The following is a 23,802-nucleotide window of genomic DNA, read 5'->3' on the forward strand; positions in this document are numbered from 1 at the left end:
GATCCCTTGCTGATTTTGTAAGTTTGCCCACTGTCAAAGACATAAACAGTCTAGAATTTTTAGGCTAGGTTAATTTTTACCAGTGAGAGATAGAATATATAAAAAAAAAACAGAAAATCACTTAGTCAAAATTATATATATTTATTTGCATTGTGCACAGAGAAATAAGTATTTGATCCCTTTGGCAAACAAGACTTAATACTTGGTGGCAAAACCCTTGTTGGCAAACACAGCAGTCAGTTGTTTTTTGTAGTTGATGATGAGGTTTGCACACATGTTAGATGGAATTTTGGCCCACTCCTCTATGCAGATCATCTGTAAATCATTAAGATTTCGAGGCTGTCGCTTGGCAACTCGGATCTTCAGCTCCCTCCATAAGTTTTCGATGGGATTAAGGTCTGGAGAACTGGCTAGGCCACTCCATGACCTTAATGTGCTTCTTTTTGAGCCACTCCTCTGTTGCCTTGGCTGTATGTTTCGGGTCATTGTCGTGCTAGAAGACCCAGCCACGAGCCATTTTTAATGTCCTGGTGGAGGGAAGGAGGTTGTCACTCAGGATTTGACGGTACATGGCTCCATCCATTCTCCCATTGATGCGATGAAGTAGTCCTGTGCCCTTAGCAGAGAAACACCCCCAAAACATAATGTTTCCACCTCCATGATTGACAGTGGGGACGGTGTTCTTTGGGTCATAGGCAGCATTTCTCTTCCTCCAAACACGGCGAGTTGAGTTAATGCCAAAGAGCTCAATTTTAGTCTCATCTGACCACAGCACCTTCTCTCAATCACTCTCAGAATCATCCAGATGTTCATTTGCAAACTTCAGACGGGCCTGTACATGTGCCTTCTTGAGCAGGGGGACCTTTGCGGGCACTGCAGGATTTTAATCCATTACGGCGTAATGTGTTACCAATGGTTTTCTTGGTGACTGTGGTCCCAGCTGTCTTGAGATCATTAACAAGTTCCCCCTGTGTAGTTTTCGGCTGAGCTCTCACCTTCCACAAGGATCAAGGATACCCCACGAGGTGAGATTTTGCATGGAGCCCCAGATTGATGTCGATTGACAGTCATTTTGTATGTCTTCCATTTTCTTACTATTGCACCAACAGTTGTCTCCTTCTCACCCAGCGTCTTACTTATGGTTTTGTAGCCCATTCCAGCCTGATGCAGGTCTATGATCTTGTCCCTGACATCCTTAGAAAGCTCTTTGGTCTTGCCCATGTTGTAGAGGTTGGAGTCAGACTGATTAATTGAGTCTGTGGACAGGAGTCTTTTATACAGGTGACCATGTAAGACAGCTGTCTTTAATGCAGGCACCAAGTTGATTTGGAGCGTGTAACTGGTCTGGAGGAGGCTGAACTCTTAATGGTTGGTAGGGGATCAAATACTTATTTCTCTGTGCACAATGCAAATAAATATATGTAATTTTGACAATGTGATTTTCTGTTTTTATTTTTTTAATATAATATATCTCTCACTGGTAAAATTAACCTAGCCTAAAAATTCTAGACTGTTCATGTCTTTGACAGTGGGCAAACGTACAAAATCAGCAAGGGATCAAATACTTATTTCCTTCACTGTATATTAGAACTGTCTATAGAAAAAAGTGGCTTGGTGACCATAGCAACCAATTAGACTTCTGCTTTCATTTTCTAAATTGCACTGGAAAGATGAAAAGTGGTCACATAAATGGTTGCTACGGGTAACAAAGACATTTCTTCTCGGAGACCGTATCAATACATGAGGGGTAGGTCTCTATTGCTAAATCGCTATTTGCGTTGCATGACGCCCGGAACGAGAGGGCTGCCAATGTGAATTGCATGCCATTTTATTTACCTCATACAACCCCTATCCCTCCAAATCCATTGAATTAAATGGGGTGCAGCTATTGCAGTAATGGTCGACAGGCACCATACTCGTAGTTAGCTCATATTGGATGTGGTACTAGAAAGATGGCATAAGCCGCTGCCCTCCTTGTGGCTTAAGTAGTCATTGAGCTCTCTACTAAAAACTTATTGATGGTTTTGGATTGTGTATGGACGTAATAAAAGCTGTTGCTGGTCATGTGGTTTATGAACGTGCATATATAATATAATGTAGCAAGCAGGGCCCCGCATAGAGACCCCCGGGGGCCCAATCAAGAATGAGTGAAATTTCCATGTCATGCAATGTTTTTGTTCCAATTTTGCTGCTAAAACACATTTATAAATAAAGTTGAACAGTTCACATTGGGCCTCAGGTTACCCTGTTACCCATAGCAACCAATCAGAATTCAGCTGTTATGTTCTACATTGTGTTGAGAAAATGAAACACGGATTCTGATTGGCTGTTATGGCAAGAAGGGCTGTTTTGATATTGAGGCCTATCATGTCTGCCATTGAATATGCTTGAGACTAGTCGCCATTTGATTTGCTGTGACAGGAAAAATGTGACATTTTGTCACTTGGTTCTTGGTCACATTATGCTGAGTTTTATTCCTGCTCACAAAATGGCTGCCTCTCGAGTGTTTGTAGGCTTTACCACGTCAATTTTTGTAAAAAAAAAAGAGATGTAAATAAGAAGCAAACCATTGTCATGTATATTTATATGTTTTCGATAATACATAAAAAATCACATACATCCACAAACTATTTTTTTAACAGAATAAACTCTGCAAAGTTACATGTGACTCCCATACAGTTGCGCCGCACTGCAACTTTGATGCAAGAATTGTAAAACTCAGTTCTTGCGAGTGGAGTGATGGAGATTGGTAGGGCAAGAGATTTTTGGACATATTGCAAAATGTCTGTTTGTTCCCATTCCTTATATAACAGTGAAGGATTGGCGCCCTTCATGGCAGCGGAGTATAGGTGGCTGGGGGATGGGCAGATGTCTCACTGAATGTCACCCGCACTTCCGACCACCTGTGACCTCCATAACATGCAGTAAACCAGTGCTATTGTGACTAGTCAGATGCCTTTCCACAAGTAAAATATAAACTTCAATCTGATTGGTTGATTTTTGCTTCGTTGAAGTTTTTTGCGCACCGACTTTTTGATACTTTGTATAAATTTACATATGATTTTTTTTTCATACCAGAGGTGAGGGTGTTTGATGAGGATCTTCTGTCCATGTCACTAGTACAGTAAGGCTGAAGTTTTTCACGTCCGAGGTGCTCCAGTGCGGGACGTGATGTCACGGATCCCACATAGACTAGAGTCTATGGAGGATGCGTGACGCGCAGTAAAATAGGACATGTCCTATTTTTTCACGGACCCATCACACGCTCCGCTGAAACAACGGTCGTGTGAACGGCCCCATTGAAATACATGAGTCCGTGTGACTGCCTTTGTTGATACACGCTCGTCTGAATGAGCCCTAATTTTTTAAATTGGGCTTATATAATATTCACATTTTCTGAGACACAAAATTTTGGGTTTTCATTAACTATTACCATCATCAACATTAAAAGAAAAAAATGCTGGAAATAGATCACTCTGTGTGTGATGAATCTATATATTATAAGAGTTTCACTTTTTGAATTTAATTACTGAAATAAATAAACTTTTTGATAATATTCTAATTCATTGAGAAGGACTAGTATATATTCGGGAATAGATTTTATGTAATTTCTGAATATATTAGTATACATTTATCACATGTGTTCCTAAAATTCAATCCTATTAAAATACAATAATGAGACATGTAAGGTACGGCAGTTCTGATGGGTAAAGTCATGTGACTAACCTGCACCATGAACAGCCATAGTGATGTCACCCAGCAGCCTGCTCCACACTTGTCTATTGTGATGGCATACCTGTCTATTGTGATGTCACTGGGGTATAGAATGTGGCGCTGGGCACTGATCAGTCACTCATCAGCTGGATGTGACACGTGAGTACTGGATTTTACTATGTCTGTGGATGATTCTGCTGTGTGTACATTATAATTCCTGTACTAAGATTATCTAGATATTTGATAATTTGGCCATTATTGCTGGTTTAGAAGGAATTCCAGTGTCCCAGTATAATGAAGTCATAGCTTATAACTAGATTATTGATATGGTCACTCTCAGGCTATAGAGTCAGTCAGCTCTTATATTGAATGGATGGACTGTTATCATTTGCACTTGTAGAGGAGCAGTTCCAGTAATAACCACTAGAGGCAGAGCTTGATGGTCCGAGGCCAAAAGGCAAAACATCTGCACCAAAGGCCCCACCTCCATCTGGTGTCATGTATAGCACTGCTGTCACCTTATATGCCCCACTTTGGCACTAGAGCCCAGGTATAATAAAACCTCTGTACCCCTATGGCTATGCCAATGATAAGTATATATTATTATACTGATGTTTATGTGGTTCCAGAATATTCTAGTATAGGTTTATCGAATGTGAAGTCTTACTATAAACCCAGTAAAATGCTATTGTGATGTCACCGGAGTATAGAATATGGCGCTGGGCACAGATCGGTCACTCGTCAGCTGGATGTGACACGTGAGTACTGGATGCCTCGAAGTCACTAGAAAAGAATATATTATAGAATTACATTATCGGCAATTCTCTAATATAAAGTTATTATTTGGTAACATTTCCTTTATAACCAGGAGGGATCCTATAATAACCTGCAGAACCATGCGGAATATCAGGCGGCATATACAGCAGTCTGTATTCTGTCAGTTTAGGGACCCCAGGGGCTATGATATGATGTCTTTATATCATGTCACCCTATCGGCCACAACCTGTATATAGTGAATAGATAGGAGGAACAGGCCACGGACAATAGATCCTATTCCCCTGCAACAAAAATCTCCTCATCACATTTCTCTGTTTTCTCAGGTTCGCAAGCTGACGTGATTTTGTGACGAAACGTCATGCGATTCCTAACTTTGTACTATCTGCGGCTGCAGATAGTAATTCTTCTATGTGGAGCGGAGGTAGTGACATCTTGCCTCAACTGCTTCACTACTCCAGCAGACAGAGCCAGTATCTGCCAATATCCTGTCTCGCTGAAGAAGATGGAGGCCGTAGACTGTCTCCAGAGGCTTCACAGGGGTTTCGAGCCCCTGACTGACACCGTGATAGGTAACTATTATCTGCTGCTATTTCTCATCACTCCTTCATCTTATACATAGAACATGTCATCTCAGTATTGAGCTATTGTCCTGCTAGACTGAAGCGTCACTTGTAGCATTAACAGCAGTCAGAGCAGGAAATCTCTTGTACATAATATTCACCCAGGAACCCCATCTCCATCATAGATCACTTTATACAATGTCTGCAGGACCCGGCATAAATCTCATGTGTCTTCTTCTCTTTACAGCCTTTTCCCAGATACAAAGGATCAGATTGTATCTGAAGGGCTTCGAAAAAGAAGTCAAACAAATCAGCGAATTATGTAAGTTCATTAAATCTCGATTTTTTTCTCGAATTTCTTTTAAATCGTCAAAATTCAATGTTTATCTTTGTTCTATTTATCTCTAATTTCTTTTAGACTTTCCACCATCTTGGGTGGAACAATTTGAAAATAAAATCGCTGAATTTGTTAAAGGCGTAAAAGACCGTGCCGCAAGTAAGTAACTAAAGATCCTGAGATACAGACAGTACATATGTTCTATATATTCAACATCATATCTTGTCCGCTCCCCCACCCCCACACAACATAATTCAGCCTTAACCGTATCAATTCCTTCCATTAGGTCATACAGCGGCAGAATGCAAACCTCCATGCGGTAAGTAATGTCATTGGACAGGATGATACGTGTGACCTCCGTTATGTACATGGGGGGGTCTTCATTTACCTCAGACATGTGACCCCTCTCTCTCTGTGTTTTTTCCCCAGGCCTTCAAAAAGAGGCCCGAGTCTTTAAATGCAGCCGATGTGCTGAGGAGGATTGCCAACTCCCCGTGACCTGTCCCCGTAAGTTTCTATCATCAATTTATAAATCTCATGTAAAGCTGTTAGTTTATAGTTGTGTTAGACCATTGTTTCCCTTCTCTGTCTTTTCAGTTGAGGAAATGCATGTGATAGAGCTGGAAAAGACCATCATCCACTGCGGGGCGTCCTTTCCCCTTCCGGACTATGCGACAGTCGTCTGGAAGTACGCCAAAAACGTAAGTATTCAGGTTACATTTATAACCATTATATTAAAGTACAAAGACAAACCTGTAATCCCCCCTCGTTCCTACTCCACATATGAGGAATGTCTTCTCTGATGTCATCAACGTTTTCATTTATAGATGAAGGCGACTGATTTAGGTTACTTCAAAGACATCTATAGTGGGGAAGACCTATTTGTGATGATTGAGCCTACACGAGCCAGCCACAAGGGGACTTATGCCTGCGAGGTCACGGATGAGGATGATGACATCATACTCCGCCAATTCTACTATCTGGATGGTAAGTCTTCTGAAAGTTTTTAGTCTCTCAAATATTTTCTTTTCTAGAATATTCTGATCTGTCACATAAATGTATATACTAGATCAGCGACTCCTCCTGCCTCTGCACTGCTCTTACAGTAAAGAATTCTTTCTGAAAATCTATGTCTATCTATGATCCAGCGCTGCTTATACAGAAGACGACATTCTCATTATTTACTTCTATTTATCTTCTGTATTTCAGTGACACAGACTGATACAAGGGAAGCCTCCGAAGTAGAGCGATACTTCCGTCATGCTCTGGAATCAACAAAAATACCAGAGGAGGAGGAGGTAATTATTAAACATGTACCCTCCACCCTGGAGAAAATCCAAACATTCTTCCAGAGCTACATCCTCTATGCCATCTATGCCGGAGTCTGCTGCCTGATAGTAACATTATTGGTTGGAGCCCTGTGGCGTTATGCCCTCAGTGTGGACTAAAAAAATAAAATACAAAAACATCAAGAACCATCGTCCCGTCAGGGCATTATCATATGGAGTCAAAAACATCTGGAGTCAACAACAACAGACTCTCAAGAAACATCATGGGTATTCCTCAAGCCTGGACACGAACCCTATCATCAAAGCAGCGCACCCAAAAGAGACCGTGAATAATGTTCAGGAGATAGATAAGGAGGTCACCACCTAATCAAATCTAACCTGCAGCAAAACCATCGCTGCAGGGGCACAGTGGGAACCCCTCAAACCTGGACAAGACCTTTATCACCGGTCAAAGCTGCGCACTCTGAAGGGACCAGTAAATGTTCAGGAAAGTGAGGAGAAGAACAACACCCAAGTACTGAAACCTGCAGCATAATATCTGTGCAGGCTTATTAGCCAAACCCTACGGCTCAAACACAAAATTAAAAAAAGTAAGAGGCAAAGTGGGAACCCCTCAAGTCTGGACAAGACCCTTATCACTGGTCATTGTGGAGCGCCCTAAAGTGACCCGGAATTAATATTCAGGAACAAGAGGTGAAAAACACCCATTTACATCTAACCTGCAGTAGAACCAACGCTGCAGAGTTACAGTGGGAACCCTCAGGCCTGGATATGACCTTTATCACCGGTCATAGGCGGCGCACCCTAAAGAAACCTGGAAAAGATGTTCAGAAAAAAGAGGAGGACACCACCATATCACCCCTTACCTGCAGCATTATATCTCTGCGGGGTTATTACCTAACCCTATTCTTATCCGAATATCTATAAAATAAAAACGAAAAAAACTTAAATTGTGTTTTATTAAATAGCAACTTAACGAGGCTCTGTCACCAGATTTTGCAACCCCTATCTGCTATTGCAGCAGATCGGCGCTGCAATGTAGATTACAGTAACGTTTTTATTTTTAAAAAACGAGCATTTTTGGCCAAGTTATGACCATTTTTGTAGTTATGCAAATGAGGCTTGCAAAAGTACAACTGGGCGTGTTTAAAAGTAAAAGTCCAAGTGGGCGTGTATTATGTGCGTACATCGGGGCGTTTTTAATACTTTTACTAGCTGGGCGCTCGGATGAGAAGTATCATCCACTTCTCTTCAGAACGCCCAGCTTCTGGCAGTGCAGATCTGTGACGTCACTCACAGGTCCTGCATCGTGTCAGACGAGCGTGGACACCGGCACCAGAGGCTACAGTTGATTCTGCAGCAGCATCAGCGTTTGCAGGTAAGTCGATGTAGCTACTTACCTGCAAACGCTGATGCTGCTGCAGAATCAACTGTAGCCTCTGGTGCCGGTGTCCTCGCTCGTCTGACACGATGCAGGACCTGTGAGTGACGACACAGCGTGATCTCTCGAGAACACGGCTGTGTCTGCACTGCCAGAAGCTGGGCGTTCTGAAGAGAAGTGGATGATACTTCTCATCAGAGCGCCCAGCTAGAAAAAGTATTAAAAACGCCCCGATGTACGCACCTAATACACGCCCACTTGGACTTTTACTTTTAAACACACCCACTTGGACTTTTGCTAGCCTCATTTGCATAACTACAAAAATGGTCATAACTTGGCCAAAAATGCTCGTTTTTTAAAAATAAAAACGTTACTGTAATCTACATTGCAGCGCCTATCTGCTGCAATAGCAGATAGGGGTTGCAAAATCTGGTGACAGAGCCTCTTTAAAGAGGTCCCCCAACTTTATGTACACAGCCAAGTCCCATAATTATGACCACCGGGTAATATCCGGAGTAACCGCCGTGTGCAGTATGGACAGCAGTAGACGGGCTGGGAGTGACTCAATAAGGTGCTGGTACGTCATCTCCGGTATCTGGAGCCATGCTGACTGCAGAGCATCCCACATTTGCTGGAGGGTCTGTGGGGGAGGATCCATAGAGTGAACAAGATGATCGAGGTCCCACAGATGTTCAATTGGGTTCAAGTCTGGTGAATTAGCCGGCTAGGGAATACTCGGAAGCATGGGCATAGCTAGGTGTTTAGCAAAGGGGGGACAAAACATGTCTGAGTGGACCTCAACCCAGTTGGCCCTGCAACGCATGTAACATGCAGGATCAAGCTGTTACCGATCACATCTAAGGCTTCGTTCACATTTGCATCGGGAATCCGATCACGGGTTCTGTCAGATATTACCGTCAGGGGAACCAATGAACGGAACCCCAACGAAAATCAGACAGAAACTATAGCTTTCTGTTTGCATTACCATTTATTTCAATATAAATGCTTTTGTTGCTAATGGTCTCCGTTTGTCTGCGTTCCGTAAGGTTTCCATCTTTTGTTGGAATCAATAGCATAGTCTATTGAAATGGTAATGCAAACTGAAAGCTATGGTTTCCGTTCGCTTTCCGTTCATGGTTTCCCCTGACGGAAATATCTGACGGAACCCATGAACGGAACCCCGATAGAGATGTGAACGAAGCCTAAATTCATAACTTAGATGTGATCGATAACCTAGGTGTCAGAGGCACGCAGGACCGGCTGTCACTGAACCAGTCAGTCCCGTCGGCCTTGACGTATTCAGGTTTAAACGCTAGATACAGCTGATTTGTATACAGGATACAAAGCATCTGTATCTCAAAAAGTTAAATTAAGTTTTAATAAAAACTAATATATATATATATATATATATATATATATATATATATATATATATATATATATATATATATATAAACTAGAATTGGATTTGCATACATTTTTTTGTACCATTAAGTTAAAAACCTGGTTCGCAGAACAAAACCATGAGCCTGGAGTTGAGTTGCCTAGAGAATTAGTGATTTTGACCTCTCCTTGAAAAGTGATTTTGTCCCCTTTGGTAATGTGGTAGCCATTGAAACCTTTATAACAGCCATTAAAGGAACAGTGTCACCAATTTTTTTTTTTTTTTATATCAGTTTTATGTTAGGGTTTTATTAAAAACGTTTGTATTAATTTGTGTGTTTGTGTGTCACTTTTTTCTATTTTTACACTTTTTCTTCCCTATTGGGGCTGCCATTTTTTTTTCCATTTCTGTATGTGTCGATTAACGACACATACAGACATGGAATACGGCAGCTACAGTCCCATAGGGAATGCGAACGGGTCCCGTTCCATTCACTATAGTGTACGCCGTCTGTGTGGGAACGGCGCATGCGCCGCTCCCACACAGTCCAATTTGAAATGCGCGCCGTCCGGCGCCATTTTCCTGTGGACCGGAAGTCGCGGCCGGACAGTAAGATTACTACTTCCGGTCGCGGCTTCCGGACTTGTGCACTCGGAGCAGCGGCAGCAGACGGAGCGGACGGACCGGAGGGAGCGGCGGCGACTGGAGCAGGTAAGTGATTTCTATGTATGTTCGTGTTTCAGTGTGTGTTTACTACTGTATGTAAACCTTCTACACTGTGTGTTAGGTCAAAAAATGGCGACACACAGTGTAGGAGGTTAGACCGTTCAATCCCCTCGTTTCTCCCGGCACTAGCCAGGATAAAGGAGGGGGGGATTCTGAGAGCTCACTAGAGCGAGGGATTTTTTCCCAATTTTGCAGCAAAAAGCAATGTGGTTGCTTTACCACATGCAATGCTGCAATTTTGGGAATAGCTCCATCTAGTGACCAGCAATGGGAAATATTATAAATTAGAATCTAATTTATAATATTTCCTGACTCGTGAAAAAAAAAAAATAAATTTGAACAATGTTTAATCACCTACACACTAAATGTTTAATTAAAAAAAATATTATAAATTAGAATCCAATTGAATCCAATTTATAATATTTCCTGACTCGTGAAAAAAAATAAAAAAAATTAGAACAATGTTTAATCACCTACACACTAATTGTTTAACTAAAAAAAAAAAAACATGTTTTGCTGGCTACACATTCCCTTTAGGCTGGGTTCACACGTGGCGGAATTGCACTTGAATTCCGCTGCGGACACTCCGCAGCGTTAATCCGCAGCGGAGCCGTTTCTCCATTGACTTCCACTTTAATTTAGAAGTGTTCGTTTAGACGTTGAGTAAAATTCCGCTGCGGAGCATAGGCTGCGGAGCGGAATTTGGTGTCCGCAGCATGCTCTGTCTGTTGCGGAGCAGTGGCGGACTGGTTGCGGACTCATGGCGGAATTTCTCCATTGACTTCAATGGAGATTCTAAATTCCGCAATGAAGTCCGCAGCTGTCATGCACATGTTATGTGTGCTGTGGATGCGTCTTGCTTTTTTAACATGACATTTCTTCATTCTGGCTGGACCTATGTATTTCTAGGTCTACAGCCAGACTGAGGATGTCAATGGGGCTCCCGGAATTACGGGACCGTTGCTAGGAGACTTCAGTAAATAGTCACTGTCCAGGGTGCTGAAAGAGTTAAGCGATCGGCAGTAACTGTTTCTGCACCCTGGACAGTGACTACCGATCCCAATATACAGCAACCTGTCAAAAAAATAGAAGTTCATACTTACCGAGAACTCCCTGCTTCTGTCTCCAGTCCGGCTTCCCAGGATGACGTTTCAGTCTAAGTGACGGCTGCAGCCAATCACAGGCTGCAGCGGTCACATGGACTGCCGCGTCATCCAGGGAAGTCGGGCTGGATGCCGAAAGAGGGACGCGTCACCAAGACAACGGCCGGTAAGTATGAAATTCGTTTACTTTCACTAGGGAAAGTGCTGTCCCTTCTCTCTATCCTGCACTGATAGAGAGAAGGGAAGCACTTTTTCCGCAGTCCGCAGCAGCTCGTCCGCATCAATTTACTGCACATTTTGGGCAGATCCGCAGCCGTAATCCGCAACCCGGATTAGGTGCGGCATTGATGCGGACAGTTGCGGAGGAATTCCGCCACGTGGGGGCATGCCCTTAAGCTAGACATTAATAGCCTGAGGGAGAATTCTAAGACAACCAAATTCAAACAGCCTAATATAACTGCAACAGAGATAGAGGCACTTACATAATTGAGAGAGAAAAGGAATGTTACCATCAAATCGGGAGATAAAGGGGGCGCAGTTGTAGTGATGGATACAAGTGATTACAGAGGAGATTATGAGACAGCTCCAAGATCAACACGTCTACGGTATGTTAACAGCTGACCCTAAGTTTAACCCCTTAAGGACTGAGCCTGTTTTGGCCTTAAAGGAACAGTGTCATCACAATTTTTTTTTAAATATGTTAAAGATGTTAGTGCTTTATTAAAAACGTTTGGATTAATTTGTGTGTTTGTGTGTTACTTTTTCTTATTTTTACACTTTTTCTTCCCTATGGGGGCTGCCATTTTTTTGTCCATTTCTGTATGTGTTTATTAACGACACATACAGACATGGAATACGGCAGCCACAGTCCCATAGGGACTGCGAACGGGTCCCGTCCCATCCACTTCTGTGTACGCCGTCTGTGTGGGAACTGCGCATGCGCCGCTCCCACACAGTCCAATTTGAAATGCGCGCCGTCCGGCGCCATTTTCCTGTGGACCGGAAGTCGCGGCCGGACAGTAAGATTATTACTTCCGGCCGCGGCTTCCGGACTTGTGCACTCGGACCAGCGGCAGCAGACGGAGCGGACGGGCCGGAGGGAGCCGCGGCGGCAGGAGCAGGTAAGAGATTTCTATGTATGTTCGTGTTTGTGTGTGTTTACTACTGTATGTAAACCTACTACACTGTGTGTTAGCTCAAAAAATGGCGACACACAGTGTAGGAGGTTAGACCGTTCAATCCCCTCGTTTATCCCGGCACTAGCCAGGATAAAGGAGGGGGGGATTCTCAGAGCTCACTAGAGCGAGTGCTTTTTTCCCAATTTTGCCGCAAAAAGCAATGTGGTTGCTTTACCACATGCAATGCTGCAATTTTGGGAATAGCTCCATCTAGTGACCAGCAATGGGAAATATTATAAATTAGAATCTAATTTATAATATTTCCTGACTCGTGAAAAAAAATAAATAAATTTGAACAATGTTTAATCACCTACACACTAAATGTTTAATTAAAAAAAACAAAACATGTTTTGCTGGCAACACATTCCCTTTAAGGACACCACATGTGGCCCTAGTGCACTTATTGACTGAAGCACCGGCCTCAGAAGCAAAGGAGCACCTAGAGGATTTTGTGGCCTCCTTTTTATTAGAAAATATTTTAGGCACCATGTCGGGTCCGAAAGGCTCTTGCGGCGCCAAAACAGTGGAAATCCCACAAAAGTGACCCCATTTTGGAAACTATACCCCTTGAAGAAATTATCTAGGGGTATAGTTAGCATTTTGACCCCGCAGGTTTTTTGCAGAAATTACTGGAAGTAGGCCGTGAAAATGAAAATCTACACTCTTTCAAAGAAAATGTAGGTTTAGCTAATTTTTTCTAATTTCCACAAGGACTAAAAGGAGAAAATGCACCACTACTTTTGTAAAGCAATTTCTCCCGAGTAAAAAAATACCCCGCATGTGGTCATAAACGGCTGTTTGGACACACGGCGGAGCTTAGAAGGGAAAGAGCACCATTTGTCTTTTGGAGCTCAAATTTAGCAGGAATGGTTTGCGGAGACCACGTCGCATTTGCAAAGCCCCTAAGGGACCAAAACAGTGAAAACACCAAAAAAGTGACTCCATTTAGGAAACTACACCCCTTGAAGAATCCATCTAGGGGTGTAGTGAGCATTTTGAACCCACAGGGGTTTCATAGATTTTATTAGAATTGGGCAGTGAAGATAAAAAAAACATTTTTTTCCAATAAGACGTAGCTTTAGCTCAAAATGTTTCATTTTCTCAACAAATAAAGGAATAAAAGAACCCCAACATTTGTAAAGCAACTTCTCTGGAGTACGGCAATACCCAATTTGTGGTCATAAACGGCTGTTTGGGCATACGGCAAGGATCAGAAGAGAAGGAGTGCCATTTGGCTTTTGGAGCACAGATTTTGCTGGATTGGTTTCTTGACACCATGTCACTTTTGCAAAGCTCCTAAGGTGCCAGTACAGTGGAAACTCCCCAAAAGTGACTCGATTCACGAAACTACACCCCTTGAGGAATTCATCTAGGGGTGTAGTGAGCATTTTGACCCCACAGGTGTTTCATAGATTTTATTAGAATTGGGCAGTGAAAATAAAAAAAATCCTTTTTCTTCAATAAGACATAGTTTTAGCTGAAAATGTTTCATATTCTCAACAAATAAATGAAAAACAGCACCCCAACACTTGTAAAGCAACTTCTCCTGTGTACGGCAATACCACATATGTGGTCATAAACTGCTGTTTGGGCACAGAGTAGGGCTCAGAAGGGAAGGAGCGCCATTTGGCTTTTGGAGTACAGATTTTGCTGGATTGGTTTCTGGGCGCTATGTCGCATTTGCAAAGTCCCTGTGGGACCAAAACAGTGGAAACCCCCCCGAAGTGACCCCATTTTGGAAACTACACCCCTCAAGGTATTCACCTAGGGGTGTAGTGAGCATATTAACCCCACAGGTGATTGGCAGAAATTGGTATGCACTCGATGTTGCAGAGTGAAAATGTTTTTTCAATAGATATGCTAATATGTGGCGCCCAGCTTGTGCCACTGGAGACACACACCCCAAAAATTGTTAAAAGGGTTCTCCCGGGTATGGCGATGCCATATATGTGGAAGTAAACTGCTGTATGGGCACATTGTAGGGTTCAGAAAGGAGGTAGCGCCATTTGGCTTTTGGAGCGTGGATTTTGCTTGTAGTAGTTTTGTTTTGAGTCTTACTGGTGTTTCCGTTTATAATGTGGGGGTACATGTAAGGCGAGCGGAGTATATAAGGGGCATAGTCAGGTGGTATAGTGGGGTAAAAAAAAACAATAAAATAATCCATAGATGTGTGTTATGCTGGGGAGCAATCCTTTCTGCACAGGACGGTGTCGCACTAATAAATGGTCTTTACTTATTCCCCTTTTGGTCCACACTCGGCACCTTTGAAGTTTGGGGAATTTTGCTGGGAAAGTGTTGTCCTGGTATAATACGGGCGCCCTCACTTCTAGCAGATATGTTTGGGCCCTCCCCTTCCTGGTTCCCTAATTTTAGGGGCCTTGATAATTCGCCACTTGAAACAGAAGAAACGTTCCCCTCGGGCCGGCACAACTGCATATTTTTATTTCCTGGCTTATTGGTGCCTTGACTAATTTTATTTTTTCATAGATGTAGTGGTATGACGGCTGGTTTGTTGTGGGACGAGCTGTAGTTTTTATTGGTACCATTTTGGGGTACATGCGACTTTTTGATCACTTGTTATCCTTTTTTTTTTGGGAGGCCAGGTGACCAAAAAACAGCAATTCTCGCATATTTTTTTATACAGCGTTCACCACGCATTATAAATTACATGTTAGCTTTATTCTGCGGGTCAGTCCAATTCCGGTAAATCCTAATTTATAGCACTTTTTATGTTTTACAACTTTTTGCACAATAAAATAACTTTTGTAAAGAGAATGGATTTTTTCTGTCGCCAAGTTGTGAGAGCCATAACGGTTTCGACGGAGCTGTATGAGAGCTTGTTTTTAGCGAGACGAGTTATAGTTTTTATAGGTACCATTTTTAGGTACATGCGACTTTTTGATCACTTTTTATTTTAATTTTTGGAAGACAAAGTGACCAAAAAATAGCAATTATGTCAGTATTTTTTAGTTTTTTTTTACGGCGTTCACTGTGCGGAATAAATAACATAATATTTTTATAGTTCAGGTTGTTACGGTCGCAGCGATACCAAATATGTATGGCTTTATTATTTTTTTCAATAATAAATGACTTGATAAGGGAAAAAGGGCGATTGTGTTTTGTGTTATTATTTGAAACTTTTATTGTATTTTTTACAACTTTTCTTTTTACTTTTTTTACACTTTTTTTTTACACTTTTCTTTAGTCCCACTAGGGGACTTGAAGGTCCAACTGTTTGTTTGATGTTCTAATACATTGCACTACCTATGTAGTGCAATGTATTAGAACTGTCAGTTGTTCACTGACAGCAAGCCGATCAGGCTCCGCCTCCGGGCGGGGCCTAATCGGCTAACGTAATGGTAGATAGGAAGCCATTGTTAGGCATCCTGTTGCCATAGTAGCAGTCGCCAGCCTTGCCATCACATGGCAAGGCTGCCGATTGCATACAAACCACTTTGATGCAGCGATTGCATTGAATCGCTGCATTGAAGGGGTTAATGGCAGGAATCGGAGCTAGCTCCGGTTCCTGCCGATAGATCGGGGTGTCCGCTGTAACATACAGCGGACACCCACTGCTGATGACGCCGGCTCAGCTTCTGAGCCGGAAGCTGAGCCGGCGCCATCTTGCCGATGGTACCCGAAGCCTCCTGGGCCCCGCCGACGACGGGGCATAGGAGGATTCCATTACAGGCTGATCGGGAGGTAAGCATTAGCCCTCCGATCGCCTTTGCAGCCACCGGCAACCCAGCGATCACGTTGCTGGGGCGCCGGTGGCTATAAACTCCTCACATGCTGTGATCTCTATTGAACGCAGCATGTGAGGGGTTAATCGGTCGGATCGGAGGCTAGCTCCGGTCCTGGCCGATACCTCAGAGTGCCAGCTGTAACATACAGCTGTCACCCGGCGGTGATGTCGCTGGCTCAGCTCCTGAGCCAGCTTCATCTCCATGACGTACAGTTACGTGGAGATGCGCGAAAAGGCCATCTCCCATGACGTAACTGTACATCTAACCTGCAGTAGAACCAACGCTGCAGAGTTACAGTGGGAACCCTCAGGCCTGGATATGACCTTTATCACCGGTCATAGGCGGCGCACCCTAAAGAAACCTGGAAAAGATGTTCAGAAAAAAGAGGAGGACACCACCATATCACCCCTTACCTGCAGCATTATATCTCTGCGGGGTTATTACCTAACCCTATTCTTATCCGAATATCTATAAAATAAAAACGAAAAAAACTTAAATTGTGTTTTATTAAATAGCAACTTAACGAGGCTCTGTCACCAGATTTTGCAACCCCTATCTGCTATTGCAGCAGATAGGCGCTGCAATGTAGATTACAGTAACGTTTTTATTTTTAAAAAACGAGCATTTTTGGCCAAGTTATGACCATTTTTGTAGTTATGCAAATGAGGCTTGCAAAAGTACAACTGGGCGTGTTTAAAAGTAAAAGTCCAAGTGGGCGTGTATTATGTGCGTACATCGGGGCGTTTTTAATACTTTTACTAGCTGGGCGCTCGGATGAGAAGTATCATCCACTTCTCTTCAGAACGCCCAGCTTCTGGCAGTGCAGATCTGTGACGTCACTCACAGGTCCTGCATCGTGTCAGACGAGCGTGGACACCGGCACCAGAGGCTACAGTTGATTCTGCAGCAGCATCAGCGTTTGCAGGTAAGTCGATGTAGCTACTTACCTGCAAACGCTGATGCTGCTGCAGAATCAACTGTAGCCTCTGGTGCCGGTGTCCTCGCTCGTCTGACACGATGCAGGACCTGTGAGTGACGACACAGCGTGATCTCTCGAGAACACGGCTGTGTCTGCACTGCCAGAAGCTGGGCGTTCTGAAGAGAAGTGGATGATACTTCTCATCAGAGCGCCCAGCTAGAAAAAGTATTAAAAACGCCCCGATGTACGCACCTAATACACGCCCACTTGGACTTTTACTTTTAAACACACCCACTTGGACTTTTGCTAGCCTCATTTGCATAACTACAAAAATGGTCATAACTTGGCCAAAAATGCTCGTTTTTTAAAAATAAAAACGTTACTGTAATCTACATTGCAGCGCCTATCTGCTGCAATAGCAGATAGGGGTTGCAAAATCTGGTGACAGAGCCTCTTTAAAGAGGTCCCCCAACTTTATGTACACAGCCAAGTCCCATAATTATGACCACCGGGTAATATCCGGAGTAACCGCCGTGTGCAGTATGGACAGCAGTAGACGGGCTGGGAGTGACTCAATAAGGTGCTGGTACGTCATCTCCGGTATCTGGAGCCATGCTGACTGCAGAGCATCCCACATTTGCTGGAGGGTCTGTGGGGGAGGATCCATAGAGTGAACAAGATGATCGAGGTCCCACAGATGTTCAATTGGGTTCAAGTCTGGTGAATTAGCCGGCTAGGGAATACTCGGAAGCATGGGCATAGCTAGGTGTTTAGCAAAGGGGGGACAAAACATGTCTGAGTGGACCTCAACCCAGTTGGCCCTGCAACGCATGTAACATGCAGGATCAAGCTGTTACCGATCACATCTAAGGCTTCGTTCACATTTGCATCGGGAATCCGATCACGGATTCTGTCAGATATTACCGTCAGGGGAACCAATGAACGGAACCCCAACGAAAATCAGACAGAAACTATAGCTTTCTGTTTGCATTACCATTTATTTCAATAGAAATGCTTTTGTTGCTAATGGTCTCCGTTTGTCTGCATTACATAGTTACATAGTTACATAGTTAGTACGGCTGAAAAAAGACACATGTCCATCAAGTTCAACCAAGGGAAGGGAAAAGGGAAGGAAAAATTTCTACACATAGGAGCTAATATTTTTTTGTTCTAGGAAATTATCTAACCCTTTTTTAAAGCCATCTACTGTCCCTGCTGTGACGGCTCCTGCGGTAGGCTATTCCATAAATTCACCGTTCTCACTGTAAAGAAGCCTTGTCGCCTCTGCAGCTTGAACCTTTTTTTCTCCAGACGGAGGGAGTGCCCCCTTGTTTTTTGAGGGGGTTTTACATGGAACAGGATTTCACCATATTTTTTGTATGTGCCATTAATATATTTATATAAGTTAATCATGTCCCCCCTTAGTCGTCTTTTTTCAAGGCTAAATAGGTTTAATTCTTTCAATCTTTCCTCATAACTTAAATTCTCCATGCCCCTAATTAGTTTCGTTGCTCTTCTTTTTATTTTTTCCAACTCCAGGGCATCCTTTCTATGAACTGGAGCCCAGAACTGAACTGCATATTCTAGATGAGGCCTCACTAATGCTTTGTAAAGTGGTAATATTACATCCCTGTCCCGCGAGTCCATGCCTCTTTTAATACACGACAATATCCTGCTGGCCTTTGAAGCAGCTGATTGACACTGCATGCTGTTATTGAGTTTATGATTTACAAGTACACCCAGATCCTTCTCAACAAGTGAATCCGCCAGTGTAGCTCCCCCTAGGACATATGATGCATGCAGGTTGTTGGTACCCAGATGCATAACTTTACATTTATCTACATTAAACTTCATCTGCCAAGTGGACGCCCAAACACTTAGTTTGTTTAAATCTGCCTGTAATTCATGAACATCTTCCATAGTCTGAACTATATTACATAGCTTGGTGTCATCTGCAAAAATAGAAATAGTGCTATTAATCCCATCCTCTATATCATTAATAAATAAGTTGAATAATAGGGGTCCCAACACTGAACCCTGGGGTACACCACTTATAACTGGGGACCATTCAGAGTAGGAATCATTGACCACAACTCTCTGGATACGGTCCTTGAGCCAATTCTCAATCAAATTACAAACTATACTTTCTAAACCTATAGTCCTTAATTTACCCATTAGGCGTCTATGGGGGACAGTGTCAAATGCCTTTGCAAAGTCCAAAAACACTAAATCCACAGCGGCCCCTCTGTCTAGAATTCTGCTCACCTCTTCATAAAAACAGATTAGGTTAGTTTGACAACTTCTGTCCTTAGTAAAACCGTGCTGGCTGTCACTTATAATGCTATTTATTGTCACATAATCCTGTATATAGTCCCTCAATAGCCCCTCAAACATTTTCCCCACGATGGATGTTAAGCTTACTGGTCTATAATTACCCGGGGAAGACCTAGAGCCCTTTTTGAAAATAGGCACCACATTTGCCCTGCGCCAGTCCCTTGGCACTATACCAGTCACTAGAGATTCTCTGAATATTATGAAAAGGGGGACAGAAATAACTGAACTAAGCTCTTTAAGAACTCTAGGGTGTAACCCATCTGGTCCCGGGGCCTTGTGCACATTTATTTTATTTAATTTAGCTTGGACCATCTCTACATTCATCCAATTCAGTATATCAACTGATATATTAACAGCACTGGCACCGGCTACATCAGCTGCTCCTTCTTCAGTTGTATATACAGAGATAAAGAACCCATTTAGTAACTCTGCCTTCTCTTGATCCCCTGTTATCAACTCCCCATTACCATTATCTAGGGGTCCTACATGTTCAGACCTGGGCTTTTTTGCATTTATATGCTTGAAGAATTTTTTGGGATTTGTTTTACTATCCTTGGCCACCTGCCTTTCATTTTGTATTTTTGCTAATTTTATTACATTTTTACAGATTTTATTAAGCTCCTTATATTTTACAAAGGCTACAGCTGTACCCTTAGATTTGTATTTTTTAAATGCCCTTTTTTTGTCATGTATTGCCCCTTTCACAGAAGGTGTAAGCCATGTGGGGTTTAATTTGAGTCGTTTATACTTGTTACCTGTAGGAATAAATTTTGCACTATAATAACTCAAAGTAGATTTGAAAATCTCCCATTTATCATTTGTTCCATTATTTGACATTAGTTCTTCCCAGTCTATATCCTGAATTGCAGCCCTCATCCTGGGGAAATTGGCTTTCTTAAAATTAAATGTTTTTGCCCTCCCAGCCTGCGTTTGTTTTTTACAGTATAGGTAAAATGTACCTATATTATGATCACTGTTACCGAGGTTTTCACGAACATTGACATTCCCAACAAGATCTGCATTATTAGAAATTACCAGATCCAACAGAGCTTCACCTCTAGTCGGGTCTTCCACAAACTGGCCCATAAAATTTTCCTGCAACAGGTTGAGGAAATGTCTCCCCTTTGCAGTTGAAGCCGAACCATGACACCAATTAATATCCCGGAAATTAAAATCTCCCATTATCACTACAGTACCCGCCTGTGCAGCCCGCTCCATCTGTTTATATAGCTGAACTTCCATCTCCTCAGTTATATTGGGGGGTCTATAGATTACACCAAAAGTAATTTTTTCAGTGTTTACCTCCCTTTCTAGTTCCACCCACCCGTAAGGTTTCCATCTTTTGGTGGAATCAATAGCGTGGTCTATTGAAATGGTAATGCAAACTGAAAGCTATGGTTTCCGTTCGCTTTCCGTTCATGGTTTCCCCTGACGGAAATATCTGACGGAACCCATGAACGGAACCCCGATAGAGATGTGAACGAAGCCTAAATTCATAATTTAGATGTGATCGATAACCTAGGTGTCAGAGGCACGCAGGACCCGCTGTCACTGAACCAGTCAGTCCCGTCGGCCTTGACGTATTCAGGTTTAAACGCTAGATACAGCTGATTTGTATACAGGATACAAAGCAGCTGTATCTCAAAAAGTTCAAATAAGTTTTAATAAAAACGAATATATATATATATATATATATATATATATATATATATATATATATATATATAAACATAAACTAGAATTGGATTTGCATAAATTTTTTTGTACCATTAAGTTAAAAACCTGGTTCGCAGAACAAAACCATGAGCCTAGAGTTGAGTTGCCTAGAGAATTAAGACTTTGTGATTTTGACCTCTCCTTGAAAAGTGATTTTGTCCCCTTTGGTAATGTGGTAGCCATTGAAACCTTTATGACAGCCATTAAGCTAGACGTTAATAGCCTGAGGGAGAATTCTAAGACAACCAAATTCAAACAGCCTAATATAACTGCAACAGAGATAGAGGCACTTACATAATTGAGAGAGAAAAGGAATGTTACCATCAAATCGGGAGATAAAGGGGGCGCAGTTGTAGTGATGGATACAAGTGATTACAGAGGAGATTATGAGACAGCTCCAAGATCAACACGTCTACGGTATGTTAACAGCTGACCCTAAGTTTAATATAGGGAAACACATTGATAGATTACTCGATAGAGCACTCACAAATGACATTGATAAAAGCCTAAAGAAATTCTTATATGTACAATATCCTATAACACCCATATACATACTTCCGAAATACACAAGTCCCTTATCAAACCGCCAGGGAGACCAATAGTGTCTAGCATTGGGTCAATTTTTGGTAACATCTCTATTTTCTTGGACAGGATTCTCCGCATGTACGTGATGGAGGTGCCCTCCTATGTACGAGACATCTCAGATTTTTTGTCTAAAATCAAAGGTTTACAAATCCCTACGACGGCCCTGCTGTGTTTGTTCGATGTTGTTAACTTTAGACATGTCGATTGACCACAGTAGGGGACTGTTGGGAATTTACAAAGTTCTATCTACAAGTGAATACACACCTGAGTGCATTGAATTTCTCCTTTCGCTATTGGAGGCTGTCTTGAGGCAGAACTATTTCCTATTCAGAGACCAGTTCTACATACAGCGAAGAGGGGCGGCAATGGGCACCAATGTGGCACCCACATAGGCCAAAATTTATATGGCAAGATTGGAGAGTGAGTCAGTCTATGTATCCCACCACTTCAGACATGTTCTGAAGTGGTGGAGATACATAGATGAAATTTTTTTCATTTGGCTGGGCATCACGGCAGAATTGGATATGTTCCTGTAAAGGATCTGCCAGGCACAGCTTCGGGGTTAACTCCCAGAACTAATCAGTCAGCACCTGAGAATACATCACTGAGACTGACTCCTGCTTCCACCATTCAGGCTGGCAGGCTTAGGAGTGGGAGAGCCTATCGTAACCTGGCCAGACTCAGCTAGCTCCCGCCCTCGGTCTATTTAAGCCTGCCCTTCCTGTCCGTCGGTGCTTGTGATTCTTTCCTTGTGGTTTCCTGGCCCAGCTACAGCTCCTGCTATTTTTGATCCTGCTCCATACAGACCCTGGCTTACCGACTACTCTTCTGCTTTTCGTTTTGTACCTCGCACACTCCTGGCTTGACTCGGCTCGTTCACCACTCTGGTTGCTCACGGTGTTGCCGTGGGCAACGGCCCCTTTTCCTTGCTTGTGTTCCTTTGTATGTTTGTCGTGTTTGTCGTGCACTTACTGAGCGCAGGGACCGCCGCCCAGTTCTACCCCGTCGCCTAGGGCGGGTCGTTGCAAGTAGGCAGGGACAGAGGGGCGGGTAGATTAGGGCTCACTTGTCCGTCTCCCTACCCCCTGCCATTACATAATCACAAGCCCATACCTAGTCTACCCCTGGTCCCTGACACCACTATGGATCCCCGTGAGACCCTGGCTCAGCAAATGCAGGGTCTCTCCCTACAGGTCCAGGCCCTGGCTCAGAGGGTCAACCAGCCTGATGCTACCCTGGTAGTTCCCCTCACCGCACCTCTTGAACCCCACCTCAAGTTGCCCGACCGGTTCTCAGGGGACCGGAGGGCTTTTCTCTCCTTTCGGGAGAGTTGTAGGCTTTACTTTCGTTTAAAGCCTCATTCCTCAGGTTCTGAGAGCCAGCGGGTGGGTATAATTATGTCCCGGCTCCAGGAAGGGCCCCAAGAGTGGGCCTTCTCCTTGGCTCCTGACGCCCCTGAACTTTCCTCCGTTGATTGTTTCTTTTCTGCTCTCTGACTTATTTATGATGAGACTGACAGGACTGCCTTTGCCGAGAGTCAGCTGGTGACCTTAAGTCAGGGTAAGAGACCTGTTGAGGAGTATTGCTCTGACTTTCGGAAGTGTTGCGTAGCTTCTCGGTGGAATGACCCTGCCTTAAGGTGCCAGTTTAGGTTGGGTCTGTCGAATGCCCTGAAAGACCTGCTAGTTAGCTATCCCTCTTCTGACTCCCTAGACAGGGTTATGGCTTTAGCAGTACGACTTGACCGACGTCTCAGGGAACGACAACGTGAACGTTTATGTGTTTTCTCCTCCGACTCCCCCATGATGCCTCCCGAAGCTCCGTTGCTTCGTTCCTCCCCGAAAGATTCAGAGATACCTATGCAACTCGGGGCCTCCGTGTCCCCCCAACAACGTAGAGAATTCCGCAGGAAGAATGGTCTCTGCTTCTACTGTGGGGACGACAAGCATCAAGTGAACAACTGTCCTAAGCGTAAGATTGCAGCCAGAGAACTTCCGCGTCTAAGTGATCATCGGGGAGGTCACTTGGGCGCACAGGTATTTCCCGTAAATAT

The 23,802-nt window shown here is 43.2% G+C and overlaps 1 protein-coding gene across 1 annotated transcript; it reads left to right on the top strand.

Moving 5' to 3' along the window:
• The first annotated feature begins 4,049 nt into the window (after positions 1-4,049).
• Positions 4,050-7,621, top strand: LOC142661519 (sperm acrosome membrane-associated protein 6-like). Its single transcript, XM_075838928.1, has 8 exons — positions 4,050-5,060; positions 5,299-5,373; positions 5,470-5,547; positions 5,675-5,707; positions 5,818-5,895; positions 5,986-6,089; positions 6,216-6,375; positions 6,598-7,621. Exons 1-8 carry the CDS (start codon positions 4,850-4,852, stop codon positions 6,834-6,836), a joined length of 978 nt encoding a protein of 325 aa, XP_075695043.1. The 5' UTR covers positions 4,050-4,849; the 3' UTR covers positions 6,837-7,621.
• Positions 7,622-23,802: the final 16,181 nt, after the last annotated feature.

Source organism: Rhinoderma darwinii, chromosome 10 (genome assembly GCF_050947455.1).
Source record: "Rhinoderma darwinii isolate aRhiDar2 chromosome 10, aRhiDar2.hap1, whole genome shotgun sequence".
In the NCBI taxonomy this organism is placed as follows: Eukaryota; Metazoa; Chordata; class Amphibia; order Anura; family Rhinodermatidae; genus Rhinoderma; species Rhinoderma darwinii.

Excerpts from the sequence above, each read along its gene's own strand:
- LOC142661519 (XM_075838928.1), top strand. The coding sequence starts at position 4,850 with ATGCGATTCCTAACTTTGTACTATCTGCGGCTGCAGATAGTAATTCTT. Across the intron at positions 5,548-5,674 it reads CGTAAAAGACCGTGCCGCAA|GTCATACAGCGGCAGAATGC; the intron begins GTAAGTAACTAA and ends TCCTTCCATTAG. Across the intron at positions 6,376-6,597 it reads CCAATTCTACTATCTGGATG|TGACACAGACTGATACAAGG; the intron begins GTAAGTCTTCTG and ends TCTGTATTTCAG.